Here is a 19,458-nt window from a genome sequence, read left to right on the forward strand (position 1 = left end):
TCCCTTTTAGAACATATTTTACCTTTCTACTTGAGGCATCTTCAAGGGAAGAGGAATTTGCTGTAGGCTGTGGATGCGTTCATTTACATAGGATGGTTTATTCTTGCATTACCTCCCTACTCTTTTATGGATTGTACTTCATTAATTTTTTAAGTAGCAATGGACAAACACATCCACATTCAAGTATGCAGTATAAAGATTCTTAAAGCCCAGACAATACTTTATGTCCTTGTGTGAAGCATTTTCATGTATAACCTTTACTAACCTCTTTGCTAAAAACAGCAGCAGAATGTTTTCAGCAGAGACCCCAAACAAAAGCAAGGTGTGAGACTGCAGGACACACAAAGGAAGTGGTCAGAAACCATTTAGCTGACTACCTACAGTCTTTGAGTGAAGTTAGAAAAGCCAGGAAGAGTTGGCAGTTTGAATGTGATCTTTAGAGAGAGCTGTAAGGGAGTTGGGGTGCCTGTGCCTGTTGGGATGAGGCTTCAGAGACCTTGATAGTGCCCCATGGGACATAGGGGACCTGGATGTGTCCCCTGGTTTCTGACTCATGCCTAAGGCCCTGAAAACTCCAGTGGCAGAGCAGGGAAACTGTGCTGCTTGGGAATGGTCTGTGCTGCTCACTCACCTCTCTCTCCTTATTTTTCTCCTTAGTGCTTTTGACCAACATACTATATATTTTAAGTATTTTCCTCCCATTACCTGTTTTCCTCAATGCTATGTAAGTTCCATGAGTCAGAGATCTTTGTTTAATCTCTACTGCATCCTGGCGCCTAGAATACAATGTGCAAAACTGGGGATTTGTGTTGGACGTTTGCTGTAACTCCAGTAATCCGGCATGTTCAGTGTTGTTGCTCTCGTTTTACATGTAGGAAACTGGAGTTGCCAGTAACTGGAGGGGTTAAGAAACGCATCCAGTATTGCATATACAGCTAAGAGGAAAAGCCAGAATTCAAAGCAAAGATGGTGAAAGTGAAAGTCGCTCAGTCGTGTCTGACTCTGCAACCCAGAATTCTCCAGGCCAGAATACTGGAGTGGGCAGCCTTTCCCTTCTCCAGGGGATCTTCCCAGCCCAGGGATCGAACCCAGGTCTCCCGCATGGCAGGTGGATTTTTTCCCAGCTGAGCCATGCCTGTAATGCCTTATCAGCTGAGGTATCTGTTTCCCTGAAGTGTATTCTCATCCTTTCTTGGGCATCCTTTCCCTAATCTTTTTAGGGAAGCAAAATGCCAGTTCTATACTTGGATATCACTCAGTACATACTGAATAATGAAGATAACAAATATTTTTTAAAAGATTAATTGGTTACATAGCTTTTGCTATTTAATGTCAGATTATTCCAAGAGCATTTAATGTGACTTTATAAATGCTCAATTGTTTACACAGGGCTAAATGTTTACATGTCTTTAAGTGTTTAAACATTAGAAGCTTATATACCTCTATTCTTGTTAACTCTCAGATATTCATTTTTAATATGTTACTTTTTAAAAAATTGTGGCAACATACCCATAACACAAACTTTACCATCTTAACCATTTTTAAGTGAACAGTTCAGCATTCAAACTATATTCACATTGTTGTGCAACCACTCTCCAGGACTTTTTCATCTTGAAAAACTGAAACTCTTTGCCCACTAAACAACTCCCTACTTCCCCCTCCCCTCAGCACCTGGCAACCACCCTTCTACTTTCTTCTTTGCATTTGACTACTTACATGAGAAGTTGGTGAAATTATACCATCTGTTGGCCACTGTGAATAGGCTGCTGTGAAATTGATGTATTAATTTTAGGGCTGCCATAACAAAGAGCCACAGACTAAGTGGCTTAAACAACAGAAATTTATTTTCTCACAGTTCTGGAGGCTAGAGGTCCAAGATCAAGGTGTCAGCAATGCTGGTTTTCTCTGAGGCGGCTCTCCTTGGCTTGTAGATGGCTGTCTTCTTCCTCTTCACACGGTCTTTCCCCTGTGTGTCTGAGTCCTAATCCCTTCCTCGTCTTCTCGTAAGGACACAAATCATATTGAATTAGAGCCATCCCAATTATGTCACTTAACCTTAATTATACCTCTTTAAGGAGCCTATCTCCAAATACCAACGCATACTAAAGTATTGGGGGTTAGGACTTTAAGATATAAATGGAGGCTGGACGGAAGCCCACAGTTCAGCCCTTAACACTGAGGGAACCAATATCTGAGACCCTGTTTTCCATTCTTTGGGGTATATATGAGATAGCTGGCTCGTGTGGTAATTCTATTGTAACTTTTTTGAGAAAGATAAATATGTTGCTTTGTACAGCATATTTTGCCTACTTACTTTTCCTCAAACCTCTTTGGCCATAACTCTTCTCAAACAAAAGATCTCCACAGCTCACATCAAGCATCAAATCTGCCTTTGTTTTTGCTGGCTTATGGGATGATCCTCAAGCTCCTAGGCACATTGGTCTCAGCTCCCTCAGTTTCTGCAGCAGCAAATTTCTAAAATTTCATCAGGGGTGACCATAGAAAAGGTGTTTAATTGGAAAACAAAGTTCATATTCTAGCTCTATTCGACTCTAGTGTGACCTTGAGCAAGTTACTATGCCTCTCAAGCCTCAGCTTCTTCATACAGTGCAGTAAGGATGTTGGGCTGACATACACACAGAGGAACCAGGCAGAGATGATGCCAATGGCGAGAACAGGCCCGGTGTGTGATGCAGAAGACAGCAGTAGGGACGCTGGAAAAATGGAGAGGACATGCCTCAGCCTCATCGCTACTCACAAATGTGGGCTTGGAGTTGCCTGCCCATCTCATTTCTCATTAGAATCTGTGGAAGACTGGATTTTGTAGGAATTTCCTGTTACTTAATTTAGCAATCAATCATTCAAATTTTTTAAAAAATCTCTTTGGGCCCAAAACATACTTCTCCCAGCCAGCCTGGGTCCGTGGGCCAGCAGTTTGCATTTTTTAGGCAGACCTTCCTCCAGGATAGAGGTCCCCTTACCTCTGCTCCTGCATCAGCACCACTAGCCCTGGGACTCTGCAGATGGTCCCCAGCTTCCCCAGCCTGCAGTACAGCATCTCTCCACCATTCTATATGAGTTCCTTTATGACCAGCTTTTTTCACTTGCCAAGGTCCACCTATATTGCTGCATAGGTAATACTTTTACTATATTTATTGCCAAATAATATTCCATTGTATGAATTACTTATTCATTCATCAACTGATGGACTTTTGGGTTATTTCCACTTGTTGGCTATTATGAGTAACGCTGCTTTGTATGTTCATGTGCAATTCTTTGCGTAGGCATATATTTTTCCATTTTCCTTACATATATACCAAGGAGTGGAATTGCTGAGTTGTATGGTTTTGAAGATTCACCAGAATGTTTTCCAAACTAGCTTCATCATTTTACATGCCTATCAGCAATGTAGGAGGGCTCCAGTTTTTCCATATCATCTGTCTTTTTTACTATAGCCATCCTAGTAGCTGTGAAGTGGTGGTATCTCATTGTGCTTTTGATTTGCATTCTCCTAATGACTAATGATGTTGAGCATCTTGACATGCATTTATTGGCCATTTGTATATCTTCTTTGGAGAAATGTCTATTCATATCCTACGACCATTTTTAATTGAGTTGTCTTTTTACTGTTGTACTACAAGAGTTTTTTTATATACTCTGGATATCTAATTTTTGTCCCCCAAATTTAAGGATGCTCAGAATATTCTTCTTACTAAGATAGGATATTATTCTAACATGTGCAAAACAGGGTAAATTAACAGAAGGTCTTTTCTTTTAATATGCTTGATGGATGTTATTAAATTTGACCATATGGTATTAAGGAAATATAGTGTTTTCTCTGTAATCTATTATGTTTTAGCTAAAATAGCTGCAGAAGGAAATGGCAACCCACTCCAGTATTCTTGCTGGGAAAATCCCATAGACAGAGAAATCTGGTGAGCTACAGTCCATAGGGTTGCAAAGAGTCAGACACAACTGAGCAAGTGACCATAAGCTGATAAATGTACCTGATAAACCCCAAAGAAAACTAATTATTTTTCTATTTGTATTTGGTTTTAACCATGCTAGTGACTCATTCATAGTTTCCAAAAGTAAAACAAATATTAGGTTGAGAAACACTTACAAAAAGGATTTACTCCTAGGGAGGTGAACTCTGAATCACAGAAGGACCAAAAAAAATAAAGGAGGAGGATTACTTTTTGCTATATTTTATACTACAGGTGGTATATTTAAAAATTAAATTTTAAAAAGAAAAAGCACTTCTAGAATGTCTTGGTTATACCCTTAATCTTAGGATGGAAATAATTTAAAATCATGACCAAAAACTCAAACAAGATGAGAGAAGCTTAGATTTGAACCTCATCAATTAAATTATGGTTACAAAATAACCCAGAAGCCATTAGAGATTTTTGCATTGTATTAAATGTGAACTATACATATTTTGCAACCGCTTGGTTTCCTGGTTTGATGTTTAAGTAGATAAAGCATTCATCTTTCTCATAAGGCTTAACCAGGCAGGACTGCTCCCTACCCATGGGATTAGTGAGTGGCATCTTAGCAGTCAAAAGGCAAAAGCCAATTAAAGCCCATCACAGCATCCTTGTTCTTGATCCAGAAAATAACCTGAGCAACATTCATTACCATGCAGTGCCTCTCCAAGCAGCATCCCTTGAAACCTGATGGTTTATTTAACCCAAGAAATCTGTAAAGGTTTATAGCATAAAGTCAACAGCTCAGTGGAAAGAGGCCACATTCACCTTGATCTTTAAAAATCAATCAAAGCACACAGTTTCCCACCTTGTATAACCCATCTTGGGTTTTTGAAAAGCAGGAGGACTTTTTTTTTTCCTGTGTCTAGAATTTAAAGAGAAATTATATCAAGCCAAAGTGAAGTGGCTTTCACCCCTGAGTTTCCAAATTCTCAAATATCACCAAATGGAAAACCTATGGGAGATTCCCTGCTTCCCTTTCCTCTTACTACTAGTCTGGATTCTCACAATTTTGTGTTACGTGTCCTACAAATGAACCTGATTTCGTAAGATCCATATAATTCTTTTGAGAAAATTTTTTTAATATTGAAGAGCTCAGAACTTCTATTTCATGTATGTTCAATTAACAGGTATGTACAGAAGTAGAATTATGTGTCATGCCCAGAAGACGGAGGACTGAGGAATACAATGACCTCAATAAGTCACCTATCTGGGAAGCTCAGACAAAAAGCCCAGGGGGGTGACTTTAGGTGGGAGTTTTCAATGGAGTGAGCTGAGAGCTCAGCCCCCAGGGGTGATGGGTCCTGGTGATGGGGAGGTGAGTGGGGAGGCCAGACTTCTCTCCTGCTCTCAGCCCTGGTGCCCAGGCAAAGCCCCAGCTAGGTCTGTCCCACGTGGCTGCCAACCAGACCCCCTAGCCCCACCACTTCTAACACCAACATCATCCACCATTGTGTGTAGATATTTTGTTCCTGAAAACCACATGGAAGATTTCCACAGGTTAAAAATATAACTAACTTTTATTTCAGTAGGGGGGAAGACTGTACATTCCTGAGTCACTAAATTCCCAATTTAAACACTGTCAGTGTTAGCTGCAGGTCATGGGATCGCAGAGAGTCACATGCGACCGAGCGACTGAACTGAACTGAATGTTAGTGTATGTGTGCGCTTAGTCATTTCTGACTCTTTGTGACCCCGTGGACTTAGCCCACCAGGCTCCTCTGTCCATGGGATTCTCCAGGCAAGAATACTGGAGTGGGTTTCCCTTTCCTACTCCAGGGGATCTTCCCGACCCAGCACTGGAACCTGTGTCTCTGGTACCTCCTGCATAGGCAGGCAGATTCTTTACACTAATGGACCATTTACTTAACACTGGTTATCATATCGTGACAAAACAAGCTGGCTTCCCTTCCATAAAGGACTCCAGAACTGTCTACCTGAATTCCTTCGGCTTTGGTTGTTATCCTTGTTAGGAAGGGTGCATCTCAACTGTCTTCACAAAGCACGTGACACGGAGCTCTGTATTTATGTAATTCATTATTACTCCAACTGTCGGCCTTGAATCAGCAGCAAGAGCATCAGCTGGGAGCTTGTGACCGTGGGCTCCATGTCAGACCCAGTCAAACTCTGCGGGTGGGGCCCAGGAGTTTGGGCTATCACAAGCCCCCCGCCAAGTGGATTCTGCTGCACTTTTAGGTTTGAAGAAAGAAATCATCAGTGCTAATGAGGGATCAGGTTATCTTCTATAAGCTAGAAAAAACATCAATACTGTTGAGAAAAGGATTTAAGCAGTGAGAGCTAACTATTCAGAGCTGGAGATGGGCCTCTAGATTGCCAGAAGTCCACCCTCATAAGGTGTGGGGCCCACAGATCACCTCTCAGAAATACAGAGTGTCTCATGCACAGAAGTTGACAGAGAAAAAGCACTGCCCATAAAGCCAGATTCTTCAGACATAAGCGCACATACCTCTAGGTGTGACCGTATCTCCTTCAAACACCCCACATTTTTCTTTCCCCCAAAGCTTACCCACCTCAGCCACCACTTGGGAGGGGTCCTTGGACTTTGTTCTGAAGGCCACGTGCTCATCATTCTTCCTTATTTTTCTAGTAAAGGGTTACCTTCCAGTTCCACCTTTACCTTGGAAGAGGGGACCATCTACTTGACCTCTGAGCCAAATGCTCTGGAAATGCAAGATGATGCCTCCGTGCTTGATGTCTATTTAGTAAGTAAGATCCAGTCTCTTCCCCTTCTTTTCCTCCTCATTTACAAATGGATCCAGGCCATAGCTCAAACAAGAGCAAGTTCTGTAAGGTAAGGCGTATTTGAGTTAAAAAAAAAAACAATGGCACCCTATCACTTCTACAAACAGTGCGTCTTTTCACAAATTTTATGTCATCCCACAGTTCTTATAGACCAGCACGCAGAAGAATACTGAGGATAAAATCCTAAATCACCATATGTAATGAGAGCAAATCCCCTATTGTTGAAGCCAACGGGGGCACCTTTGTGTCCTTCTTCACAAACTAATATCTATTTTGACTCAATTGTACCCACTTGTGTGGGGGCGTGTGGGTTCATGTAGCCAAATAATGAAGCCAAAGCTGAGATCAGTGCAGTGCAAACCTTGTTCAATGGCAGAATGGAGAGGTGAGAATATAGTTCACAAGTGAGCTTCTCACCAGTCTGGTGAGAAGGGTTTGATTTTAAAGAGTAAAGACAAGAGGAGGAGGGATGAGATGAAGCGGAGTGGAGGCATGTGCAATAGTCTATGTGGGAAGGGACAGGGATTTTTGAGGGAGTAGGGTGTCACTCTTTTTATCCTTTTTGGTCCTTAATTTCCAGTTGTGGCCACCAGTGGGTATGTCACTTAACTCATTAATGTAGTAAAATCAGTGTTTAATGAGATTCAGGGTCTGTCTGAGGTCAGATTTATCATCAATTTTGTCCCTGCTGGTTCCATCTGGGTTTTTGGTTTTTGCTTCTCTCCTTATAACTTCCTTTCTTATCTCTTGATCCTGTGACTTAAAAGATTTATGTTAACTCCTACTGAAGGTAGAGGTTGGCAGGTTTTGAGCAAGGACTCGGTGTAGCTCTGGCAACTCTTTGTGTTCTTATTGACCAAAGGAGGGAATTAACACCTACCTCACAAGGCTGCTTGACAACAGCCATTCTGACAGGTGTGTGGTTTTGATTTGCATTCTCCTGATGATTAGTGATGTTGAGTCTCTTTTCATATGCCTGGTGGCCATCTATAGGTCTTTAGAAAAATGCTTATTCTGGTCCTCTGCCTATTTTTTAACCTGGTTGCTTATATATATAAACAACCAGATTGTTTATATATATATATACACGTATAATATATATATATAAATAATCAGGTTTCATATATAAATATATATATAAATTGAGTTGTATGACTTATTTATATATTTTGGATATTAACCCATTATCAGACATTTCATTTGCAGATGCTTCTCCCATTCAGTAGGTTTTCACAGCATAGTACTTTGAACAATAATTATAATGGCCAAATTGGGTACATACCATAGGCAGGCACTATAACAATGCTTTTCTTACACTAACCCTTTCATAAGGTAGGTGTTGCACTTGCCTCCATTCATGCAGATGAGGAACCTGGGGCTTAACGGATCAGTTCTCAGAACTTTTAAGTGGCAGAGCCAAAATTCAAATCCAGCTCCTACCTAAGCCCCCAGCATTGTAATATTACTCATGAAGCCCCCTATCACTGCAGTTGTTCGTGATTGATGTATCCATCTCATTGGAATCATGCTCCTAGCGAAGGCAAGAAGTGGCTCCAAAAAGGAAGGAGTGAGGATTTTTAGTTTTTATAAAATTCCTCTTTCATCCTTTCTATTTTTTCAAGTTTTTGTTGCCTCAGTTCTTAAACCTTTTGATCTCTGGATCCCTTCATATTCTAAAAGTTGAGGATCCCAGATAGCTTTTGTATATGTGGATTATATCTATCAATATTTTGTATTTTTAAAATTAAAATGAGAAATTTCAAAAATATTGATTTGAAACAACTATTAAAATGTTAAATATATTTTTATGAAAATTTCTATTTTTTCAGAGCGAAAATAAGCTTGGTGAAAAGAGTGGCATTATTTTTATGTTTTTGCAATCCCTCTTGTAAGAAGCTGGATGTCTGCTTCTACATTGATCTGGTGTGATCCGGCATGTGACTGTACTCCACTGTGCACCCATGAGAGGGAATGAGAAAGGCAAATAACATCTTAGTATTAATAGGAAGATAGTTTGACCTCATGGATCCCCAGAACTGGTCTCCCACACCATTGTTCTAGTACTTTAACTTATTCCCTTCTACTTGTGCAGAACCAAATGAGACAGGAATTAATTAGAAATAGGCACTGAGATTCTATGCTTATCTCTGCCCCTCATTAATCACTGATGGTGAATTAATCACCCTTTTTGGTCCTTAGTTTTCTCATCTATGAAATGGATCATTAAATCACCTCTTAAGACCCCTTCCAGCTCTGACTGGCCATGGCCTAGTCTAAATTACAAGGAGTTCCAGAAATAAGGTTTTTTTCCCCCTCAGAATAGCTATAAGCTATTTTTTCATATTGCAATTTCATCACACATTCTACCGTCAACCTTCACAGTATTTCAACTTTTGTGGCAACACATTCAGAAAATTCTGCACCATTAACTTATATTTCTAGGGTGTGTTTTCACTCTGGAGATTATTTTGCATGTTCTTCCAATCTGAGAGGACGCAATTAACTGCCCTCCCTTCAATATTTTTTTTTCCTTCAATATTTTCATTTGCCTCCACACTATGAAAGAATGGATGGCAAAGAAAAGCATCAGAAAGGAAACCAATCTTGCCAACGTCTTTCTCTCCTTCCTCTTGACCTGATTAGAATCCTCTTAATCATAGCCATCTTTACTGAAAGGGCAGTTGAACGTTTTTGTGGTGATATTATACCAGGTGTTGTAACCAAACATAAATTTTTCTTATAATGTTTCTCCTCCTTTAAGAGTTATTGGTTGTGCTACCACTTGCTAGTGCTACTATTTATATACTAATGGACAATACTGTTTATATCTCTTTAAAATATAATTTAAACTCAAATGATTTATGCACACCAGACAACATAAGAAATTTCCTTTTTAAAGATGCATTTATAAATATCACTCATTATTAGAGAAATGCAAATCAAAACTATAATGAGGTATCACCTCACATTGGTCAGAATGGCCATCATCAAAAAAATATACAAACAATAAACACTGGAGAGGGTGTGGAGAAAAGGGAACCCTCTTGCCCTGTTGGTGGGAATGTAAATTGATACAGCCACTATGGAGAAGACTATAGAGGTTCCTTAAAAAATTAGGACTAAATCTACCATATGACCCTGCAATACCAATATTGAGTATATACCCTGAGAAAACCATAATTCAAAGACACATATAAGCCAGTGTTCATTGCAGCACTATTTGCAATAGTTAGGACATGGAAGCAACCTAGATGTCTAGATGTCTATCAATAAGTGAATGGATAAAGAAGTTGTGGTACATATATACAGTAGTATATTAATCATTAAAAGGAATGAATTTGAGTGAGTTGTGGTGAGGTGGGTGAATGTAGAGCCTGTTATATAGAGTGAAGTCAAGTCAGAAAGAGAAAAATGTATATTAACACATATATACGGAATCTAGAAAAATGATACTAATGAACCTATTTGCAGGCAGTAGCATTGATGTATATACCACCATGTGTAGAAAGCTAGCGGGAAGCAGCTGCAGAGCACAGGGAGCTGAGGTCAGTGCTCTGGGACAACCTGCTCAGGTGGGATGGGTTCAGGGTTGGAGGGAGGCTCAAGAGGGAAGGGATATATGTATACTTATGTCTGATTCATGCTGTTGTACAGCAGAGCCCACCACAGCACTGTAAAGCAATTATCCTCAAATTAAAAAGATCCATCCCATTATGTGCATGTAAATTAGGCTAGCTATTCTGCTTTTTTCCAGTAGTTTGACATAAAATTAAAAGGATAGGTTACCTTAAATGGCTGCTAGTTGTTCCATTATCCTTATTCAAGCATTTGGTTCAGGTTCCATGTTCCTAGTTATTTCTTGGTAAAAGGCCGTTCACCCTCATGCTGTAGTTCCAGGCTATCTGATTCATTTTCAAATACATCATTGTGTTTTTTAAGATTCTGTCCAATGACCAAAGAGATGTTTTCTGCTGAATTTTGAGTTGATGACACAGATTGGAGTATTTAAAAGAATACAGCAGAGATGAGCAGGCTCTTGATTTTAAATGGCCAATCATGCCATCTTCATAATAGGGCCCGATTCTGCTTTTTGAATCATCCGATATTCTAAGGCAACTGATCATGGTAGCTGTCATTTGGTGTTAGTGCAAAGAGGAACAACCAACGAAGGCAGTGCAGCTGAAAAATGTTGTGGGTGAGTGTCCTTTTTTATGACTAACTGGGAATGGGTGGGTAGGTAGGAGATAATGGAACTGCTTTATTAAATAACAGAGAAGTAAAAGAGGGCTGCTACAAAATAACAGTTTTCTTGCTTCTGTTATTTAGTCTTCATGCCCTTTTTGCTTTGCACCTTACGTATTAACAGCCTCCCAATAATATATCCTGTCATCCAGATGTGTGTTTCTGCACGATGGCTGAAGTGCAAAAACAGCTGAGGGCAAAGAAACAGTTAAGCCATTTTTTTTTAGCCATGCCACTATTGGCAATTAGTGTTCTGATATGCAGCTGTCAGACAGCTTGGTTATTTAATGTGCCTTCAGGGTGGTTAATAATACTCTTTAATCATGGGACGAAGGGTGGCAGAGAAGCGAAAATGATTGAATTAACAGCTTATCATACTATTATCTATGAAAAAAAGCTTGAGAAAAAAAGAAAGACACTTTAAATTAGGTCACGGGGATCCTAGAAAACTCAGTGGAACTTTTTGGCAAGAGACACTGCATTTCTGGACTTGACTTTCCTGACGTTGACGTTAATGACTTGTATGTGAAGCGTCGGGTCTCTGGAATCATTCCTTGCCTGAGCCAGCACTGGCCGCAAAGGATGTTTATTTGAAATGGTGGCAATTCTGTTGCTTCTCAGCAGAGAGCTAGCATCCCCACCAACCAGAGATGCCGCAACATTTCTGGTAGGTCTTAGTGTGATCGAAATAGGAAGAGAGAGGCAGTGGCTGCCTTTGGTTTATAAGATGTTTGACCAGAATGCCAGTTTCTTCTACCATCTGACCACATGGTTGAGAAAGGAAGAGATTTCAGAAAGGGCAAAAAATAGGACCCTTTTCAAAGAGGGTTTGATCCTTTTAAGTCACTGACCAAATGATATTTCTGAGACAGGTGGAAAAGCTGACAAAATGGATCTGACTGCCTGCACCCCATGGCACCTAGAAAGGATTCATCCTCAAACAAGAGTGACGCCAGCTTCAAATTAATGAGGCAACCCGTCAGTCTGGATTAGGTCTCTGTAGGATTTTTTTTAACAAACAGCATTAAACTGTTTAAGGATTAGCTTAGGGAACTGGAATTATAAAGGCATACTGGCTTTCCAGTTAAATTAGGCCCACAGTTAATTGGATGACAGATTGCAGAGCTAGGGTAGTTTTTTTCTTTTTGTCCTGGCTTTATAGTGAATTGTGGCCTTACAGGCCAGCTTGATTTCCACCTTCTCAAGGCTAGTTTTGCTCTCAAGCTTGCCTAAGGTTGCTATTCATCCAGGCCCTCGCTGGGCGCCCCTGTTATTCTTTGTCTTTACCTCTCAACACCAGGCTCTCTCTCCTTCCCCACTCCCTCCAGAATCTTCTTGTCGCTTCTCTGCTTTCAATTTCCGTCTTCTCCCTCATCATAGGAGACCAGTGTTTGCTAGTCTCCTAATAAACCTTTTCAATTCTTGGAAAGAGTGTGTTTGTAGAAGAACAGATTCTAATGGTATGAACCTAGGGTCTACCAGGCCCTGAGCCTTCTGGAAACAAAAAAAAAAAGCAAATTCAAAAGGAGAATTTAGGAAATGAAAATTTTAGGGAAAGCAAGTTTAAATCATATCTGTGGGACCTCATGAGCTGGGCTGTCCCTCATACCATTCGCACTCCTGGGACCTGAGGAGGAATGGGAAAAGTGAGTAGAAGGGAGGAAATGGCAACCCATCCAGTGTTGCCTGGAGAATCCCAGGGACGGGGGAGCCTGGTGGGCTGCTGTCTATGGGGTCGCACAGAGTTGGACACGACTGAAGCGACTTAGCAGCAGCAGTAGCAGCTAATACCAGATGACCTCATCATAACTAGTTGTATCTGCTAAGACCGTATTTCTGAATACGATCACAGTTCAAGGCTCCAGGTGGATGTGAATTTTCAGGGGACGGTGTCAACCAACTACACCACCTTACTGAGGACAGCGTGTGTGTGTGTCAGTCACGTAGTCGTGTCTGACTGTCCGTGGCCCCATGGAATGTAGCCCACCAGGCTTCTCTGTCCATGGAACGCTCCAGGCAGGAATACTGGAGTGGGTTGCCATTCCCTTGTCCAGGGGATCTTCCCAACTCAGCAATCAAACCCAGGTCTCCTGCCCTGCAAGCAGATTCTTTACCATCTGAGCCACCAGGGAAGTAAGGTTGGATATATGTTTCCAAATTATTGTGGACTCCTCGCAAAAGGTATCAGGTGAATGAATGTATTAATAGATACAGTCACATGTTGGGGACAGACTGTGTGTTAGAAATAAAATCACTGAGGATGGAGCAGGGCACTGGTATTTTTAAAAGCTCCCCACACATCCAGGGCTGAGACCAGCCAGCTTGTCGACAGGGACCTTCAGCTCTGAACACCCTATAATCCTTCTGTGCTAAACGGAAGGGAAAGCTCCCCCCAAGAGCCCCTAAGATGGTTGGCCAGTTAGGAAAAATGCACTTGATTCTAAGGTGAACCTTCATTTATGAACTGGATATGGGACTGGGTTCCTGCAGCAGACACTACTGCCACCTAGTGGTAGGAAGGTGCCTCTGACCAACCTGGATAAGGAGTGATTGAGGTCCTGGAATTGAAATCTAAGTGCGAGCGTGAGGCTCGGAGGACTGTCTCCACTCCGTGTACTTACTTTATGGCAGCCTCTCGGCGCTGTGAACCCACGTTTGGCAGGAGTAAATCCTTCAAACAGCAAAGGCAGTTCCCTCTGACAGACATCTACCACCTTTCAAGTTGGAGTGGAGGCTGCATTACAATCAGACAGAAAAATGAAGGTGCTAATTTTCCCTAGGATCCTAGCATGCCCTTCTCATCCATCAAGGCCAGATACACTTGAGCCTCTTTGTAAGCCCTATGGCAATTTGCGGGTTAAACACAGAAAAATCCTTCTTTTCACTGCTTAGGCAGCATCTTTAATGAAGTATCAACAAACATGGGATGAAAAAAAGCCTTTTTTCCATTTTCAGTCTTGGACAGGCTGTTCTTTACAGTCACTCTACCCGCAGAGGACTATAGCTTTTGTGGTAGCCCCCAGTAGAATATACGGTTGAGTATGTGTGAGTGCTAAGTCACTTTAGTCGTGTCTGACTCTCTGCGACCTTATGGACTGTAACCCACCAGGCTCCTCTGTCCATGGAATTCTCTAAGCAAGAATACTGGAGTGGGTTGCCATTTCCTCCTCCAGGGGATCTTCCCAACCCAGAGATTGAACTCGTGTCTCTTATGAGTCTCCTGATTTGGCAGGCAGGTTCTTTACCACTAGCACCACCATAATAAAATTCAAATATAGGTCCTTATTTAAAAAACAAAAAGTTTCTAAATCCCAGCAATAGTACTGTTTTTGTTTCCTAGGGCTGCCATAACAAAGTACTATAAACTGGGTGGCATAAACAACAGAACTGCATGTGTTGTTTCACAGTTCTGGAGGCTAGAAGTTCAAGGTCAAGCTGTTGGCAGGGTTCATCCCTTCTGAGGGCTGTAAGAGGAGGAGCTGTTTCTGGCTTCCCTTCTTGGCCTGTGGATGGCCATTTTCTCCCTGTGTCATCCTTCTGTGTGCCTGTGTGTTCAAATTTCCCCCTTTTTATAAGCGTCTCAGTTATGTCTGATCAGGGCCAGTCCTAATGACCTTACTTTAACTCCCTTACTCCTGTAGTACTGGGGGTTAAAGCTTGAACATATGAATGGGCCAAGGGGAACTGGGAGACACAATGCAATCCATGCCGGCTACTGTGTTTTTGTGAAGAAAAAAATGGTACCAAGAAAAGTGATGGAAGGGAAAGGCCTGATAGAGATGCAGCCTCTGGCTATGGCGTCTCTGGCAGCTTACCCTTGTCTTCTACACAGGGAGAAAAACCAGTGGCCTTGTCCCAAGGCAGTGCTCCCTTTTGAGTGAAGCTAGTCCCCACATTCTCCAGAGTGAATTCAGTTGCAGCCCCAGGGCTATGTGATACATTAGATAATAAGGTAACCATTTCGATTTACAATTAGCAACAGTCATTGTAAAGTCCAATGTAGAACTGTCAGCCACATAAATCACTGATGCCCTCCAGCTTCTCTTAGGTCTTTGGAAAACAAATCCATCAGGCCGGGAACTGTGTTAAAATATTGCTGCTATACTAACAGTTTTGAAATGAGAGGCCACAATCCTAAATCCATCCCTCGAGACACCCGGAATCAGTGCCAGGTTTTTCTTGGGTCTGTTCTCATCTTATCAGTAATCTATCTGCTGGCTGGTGTGGAACACTTTGATAGGGCATTGGAGGCTGGCAGAAGGCCTGGGACTCCATGTGCTGCCAGCACTCAGGATTCAACAAACATTCTACATGATCGGCACAACGTGCTAGTTTTCTTCCAAATTGTACGTACCCTCCAAGGTCATTCCAAGTCCACTTTTTGCCTCAAGGCTTCTCAATTAAGGCCCTTTAGTCCCTGGTTCTTGGGAAAGAATCATTTCACCCGAGTCTAAGTCTAATTTAAGTACTAAGGTAAGAAACTTAGCTGGGAGGAAGCTTCCTGCCTATAAAAACCCCATACCAGTGGACTGGATCCCACACATAGGCTGTGTCCTGATTCCTATAGCACTGGTGTCTGTACTTGCTCACCTCCTTAAAAAAATGGTGAGCTTTTGGACACCCGCTGCTGCTGTTCCAAGAGAAATCTACTCCAGTCTATTTCTGAGTGATCACACCTCGTGAAGTATCCTAACACGAGGCAGATTTGAATATGATAAAATGAAAACACAGAGCCTGACGTTTGAAGAAAAATTCCAGAGTACACGGTGGCTCCTCAGAAACTCAAGCATCTCTGAGAAGGCAATCCGGTGAACCCAGAGAAGGAGGGGACACTGGGCCCCAGGGGATGATAGGGGTGAGACCGTGTGGAGCTTCTTGTGTGTTTGTGGCAATGCAGGGTTTGGACTCAAATGAAGGGCGTGAGGCAGAATGCGTTGGTAGGTGCTCTCATGGCAACAGAGAACACTGGCCAAAAGAAGAACAATGTGAAATAGGAACAGAAGGAAGCAGGGCTCAGGAAGAGGGGCTTGGAACAGGAAAAGGAAATAAGGGCCTTGCCACCTATGATAGCCTGCAGAGGAATCAGTTTTTTCCTCGGGGGTATTTTGGCAAAGAATTTCAACTTAAAATCAGAATGGGGCTGCCCTTGGACCCCAGAGAGGAAAAAATCATGCTTCCGTGGGACCCTGGGGCTGAACTGTGAGGCAACTGTAGTTAAAAAAGAACATCATCCATGAAGGTCAGGAGCTCATGGAACAGTGAGACCTCAGCGACTATTTAGTGTGGTCATCTTAGCCGGTCTGACAGTCCTGAAACTCTGCCTTGTTTCAGCTCTGCCCTTAAATCCCCTCACAGCACATTCCAGATCTTATGAAATTCTCTTGGCTAAATATGCCTTTTAAACAGTAGGCTGAGGGTGTGTATGTGTTTCTTTCAGGAAAAAAGGGGGGGATGGAAATGAGCCTAGAAGTGAGACCTCAGAAGACGAACGTCTCACCCCTGAGACCCTCGGCACAGCACTCTAAAAAGTCACCCTCCAAAAACTTAGCCCATCATGAAGTAATCTACTTCAGGGGGACCCCTGGGGTAACCTGGCTGCCCCACAGTGGGGTCCACCCTCAGAAGGGGCTTTGTGTTTAGCAAACAGACTACTTTTGCTGTGCTCCTTTGTGTGCATTGTACAGTTTCAGTCAAAGAAGTACCTGAGCTTAAGTGGAAATAAACATATGAACCTCTCACACACCCACATGTGTGGATAAATAATGCTAAGGATTTAGGCCATGGAAAGACCTAAATACTCCTTTCACACCAACCATTAGCACACCCTTTCCTTCAGGTCTCAGAATTTAAAACATCGCGGTTTCTCAGAGTATCACATGCTTAGGGAACCCTGGCATCTGTGTGGACAGATGATGACGCACATGTGCACACAAGAGCAGCTGATGACAAGAGCTCAATGTCACTCTGTCTCTCCATGCTTCCCTGAGATATGGCTGGGTTCTCCCACCAAAGCACCAGTTCCTGTTTCTACTTCCAAAGCCATCAGGTGAGGAGAGGGTTGAGTTCCAGTACCTCAGAAGAAGTTGCTAGTGTTTGGGGAAGTAATACCTGAAGAGCCCATCTCTCTGTTGGAGAGCTGGAGGGGATCCTACACGTACCATATTTTGAAGAATAAACTCAAGCTATGAGTTTCTTCCCAGTGTAGACAGACAGCTGATACTTTGTCTCTTCACTGATGGCTAATAAAGGATTTGTGGATTATAATTTGGAGAAAGGAAAATTGTTGCACACTTCATACTAAATATGAGATAACAAAATCACCTTCTTCTCATTGTGGCCAAGTTTATAATCAGGGAGATACTGCTTATGACCTAAAGACCTTTCAGGCCACCTTGTTTTATTAGGGTTATAAATGGATACTTTCAGGTAACCAAACATGTCATTCCAGGATTACATTACAACATGGGTATAGAATTGGCAGTTCTCACTAACTTTGACATCCTTGTACCCTGGGGGTGAGAGTGGGTGTTTAATGAAGTTTACAGAAACTGCAACAAGACCCTCCAGTTTAAAAAAAAAAAAAATTCCAATGGAACGAGAACAAGATGGCAGAGTAGAAGGACTTGCTCGCCTTCGCTCATGAAACCACCAAAATCACAACTAACTGCTAGACAATGACCATCGACAAAAAAGACTTGAATCTACCAAAAAATATATTCTACACCAAGAGATAAAGAAGAAGCCACTGTGAGATAGTAGAAGGGGCACATTAGCAACAAAATCAAATCACATACCAGTGGGTGATCCTCAGACTGGAAAATAAATATATCGTAGAGTTTCTCCCACAGGAGTCAGAGTTCTAAGCCCCACGTCAGGCTCCCCTGCCTGGGGTTCTGGCAGCAGGAGGAGGAGCCCCCAGGGCATTTGTCTTTAAAGGCATGTGGGGCTTTAGTGCAGGATCTCCAGAGGTCTGGGGGAAACAGACTCTGCTCTTGAAGGGTGCACACAGGTTTCACGTCAACTGGGACCCTGGGCAAAGCAGTGAGTCCATAAGAGCCTAAGCCAGACCTACTTGTGGGTCTTGGAGGGTCTCCTCAGGGCCTGGGGGTCAGCTTTGACTGACTGGGGGGCAAGGACACTGGTGGAGGCCCCAGGGAATACTCATTAGTGTGAGCTCTTGGGCAGCAAAAGCATTTCTAAGAGGAAATTTATAGCCACACAGTCTTACCTCAGGAAACAAGGAAAAGCACCTCAAACAACCTAACCTTACATATAAAGCAAGTAGAGAAAGAATAAACAAAATCCAAATTAATTAGAAGGAAAAAATTATAAAGATTACAGCAGAAATAAATGAAATAGAAACAAAGAAAATAGAAAACATTAATGAAACTAAAATCTGTTTCTTTGGAAAGATAAATTGATAAACCTTTAGTTAGATTCATCAAAAAAGAGCTCAAATCAATAAAATCAGATATAAAAAAAAAATTAAATCTGACACCACATAAATACAGATGATCATATGAGACCATTACAAGCGACTATATGCAATAAAACAGACAACCTAGACAAAATGGAAAAATTCTTATTAGAAAGGCACAATCTTCCAAGACTGAACCACGAAGAAATAGGAGATATTAACAGACCAGTCACAAGTAAAAACTTTCAACAGACAAAAGTCCAGGACCAGATGGCTTCACAGGTGAATTCTATCAGACATTTAGAGATGATGTAACACCTATCCTTCTGAAACTATTCCAAAAAATTGAAGAGGAAGAAACACTCCCAAACTCATTCTAGAAGGCCACTATCACCCTGATACCAAAACCAGACAAAGACACCACAAAGAAGAAAACTGCAGACCAATATCACTGATGAATGTAGATGCAGAAATTCTTAACAAAATACTAGCAAACAGAATACAACAACACATTAAAAGGGTCATACACCATGATCAAGTGGGATTTATCCCAGGGATGCAGAGATTCTTCAATATCCACAAATCAATCAGTGTGAAATACCACATGAACAAATTGAAGAATAAAAACCATACGATCATCTCAATAGATGCAAAAAAAAGCTTTTGACAAAATTCTATGCTCATTTATGATAAAAACTCCAGAAAGTGGGCATAGAGGGAACCTACATCAATATAATAAAGGTCATATATGACATATACTCAACAGTGAAAAGCTGAAAGCAGTTTCCTCTAAGATTAGGAATAAGACAAGAACGTCCACTCTTACCTCTTTTATTAAACACAGTTTTGAAAGTCCTAGCCATGGCAATCAGAGAAGAAAAAAGGAATCCAAATTGGAAAAGAAGTTAGCAGATAAAATGATACTATACACAGAAAATCCAAAAGATGGGCCCAGATAACTATGAGAGTTCATCAGTAATTTCAGTAAGGCTGCAAGATACAAAATTAATACACAGAAACCTGTTGCATTTTCAAATAAAAAAAAAT

The 19,458-nt window shown here is 41.6% G+C and overlaps 1 protein-coding gene and 1 long non-coding RNA gene across 3 annotated transcripts in view; one reads left to right on the forward strand and one right to left on the reverse strand.

Moving 5' to 3' along the window:
• PIP5K1B (phosphatidylinositol-4-phosphate 5-kinase type 1 beta) overlaps positions 1-19,458 on the forward strand; it is a 352,598-nt gene that overhangs the window by 321,274 nt on the left and 11,866 nt on the right. For both annotated transcript variants that reach the window (XM_040249018.1, XM_040249072.1), the window contains one exon: positions 6,598-6,712. In XM_040249018.1, coding sequence (XP_040104952.1) covers positions 6,598-6,712 — 115 coding nt within the window. The remainder of the gene's footprint in view (positions 1-6,597; positions 6,713-19,458) is intronic.
• On the reverse strand, positions 1,823-12,712 carry LOC120869919. Its single transcript, XR_005722678.1, has 3 exons — positions 10,539-12,712; positions 6,521-6,794; positions 1,823-2,475 (listed from the first exon to the last, which is right to left on the reverse strand). It is a non-coding gene; the product is annotated as an uncharacterized LOC120869919 (long non-coding RNA).

The sequence above is a fragment of the Oryx dammah genome, unplaced genomic scaffold, assembly GCF_014754425.2.
Source record: "Oryx dammah isolate SB20612 unplaced genomic scaffold, SCBI_Odam_1.1 HiC_scaffold_1, whole genome shotgun sequence".
NCBI lineage: Eukaryota > Metazoa > Chordata > Mammalia > Artiodactyla > Bovidae > Oryx > Oryx dammah.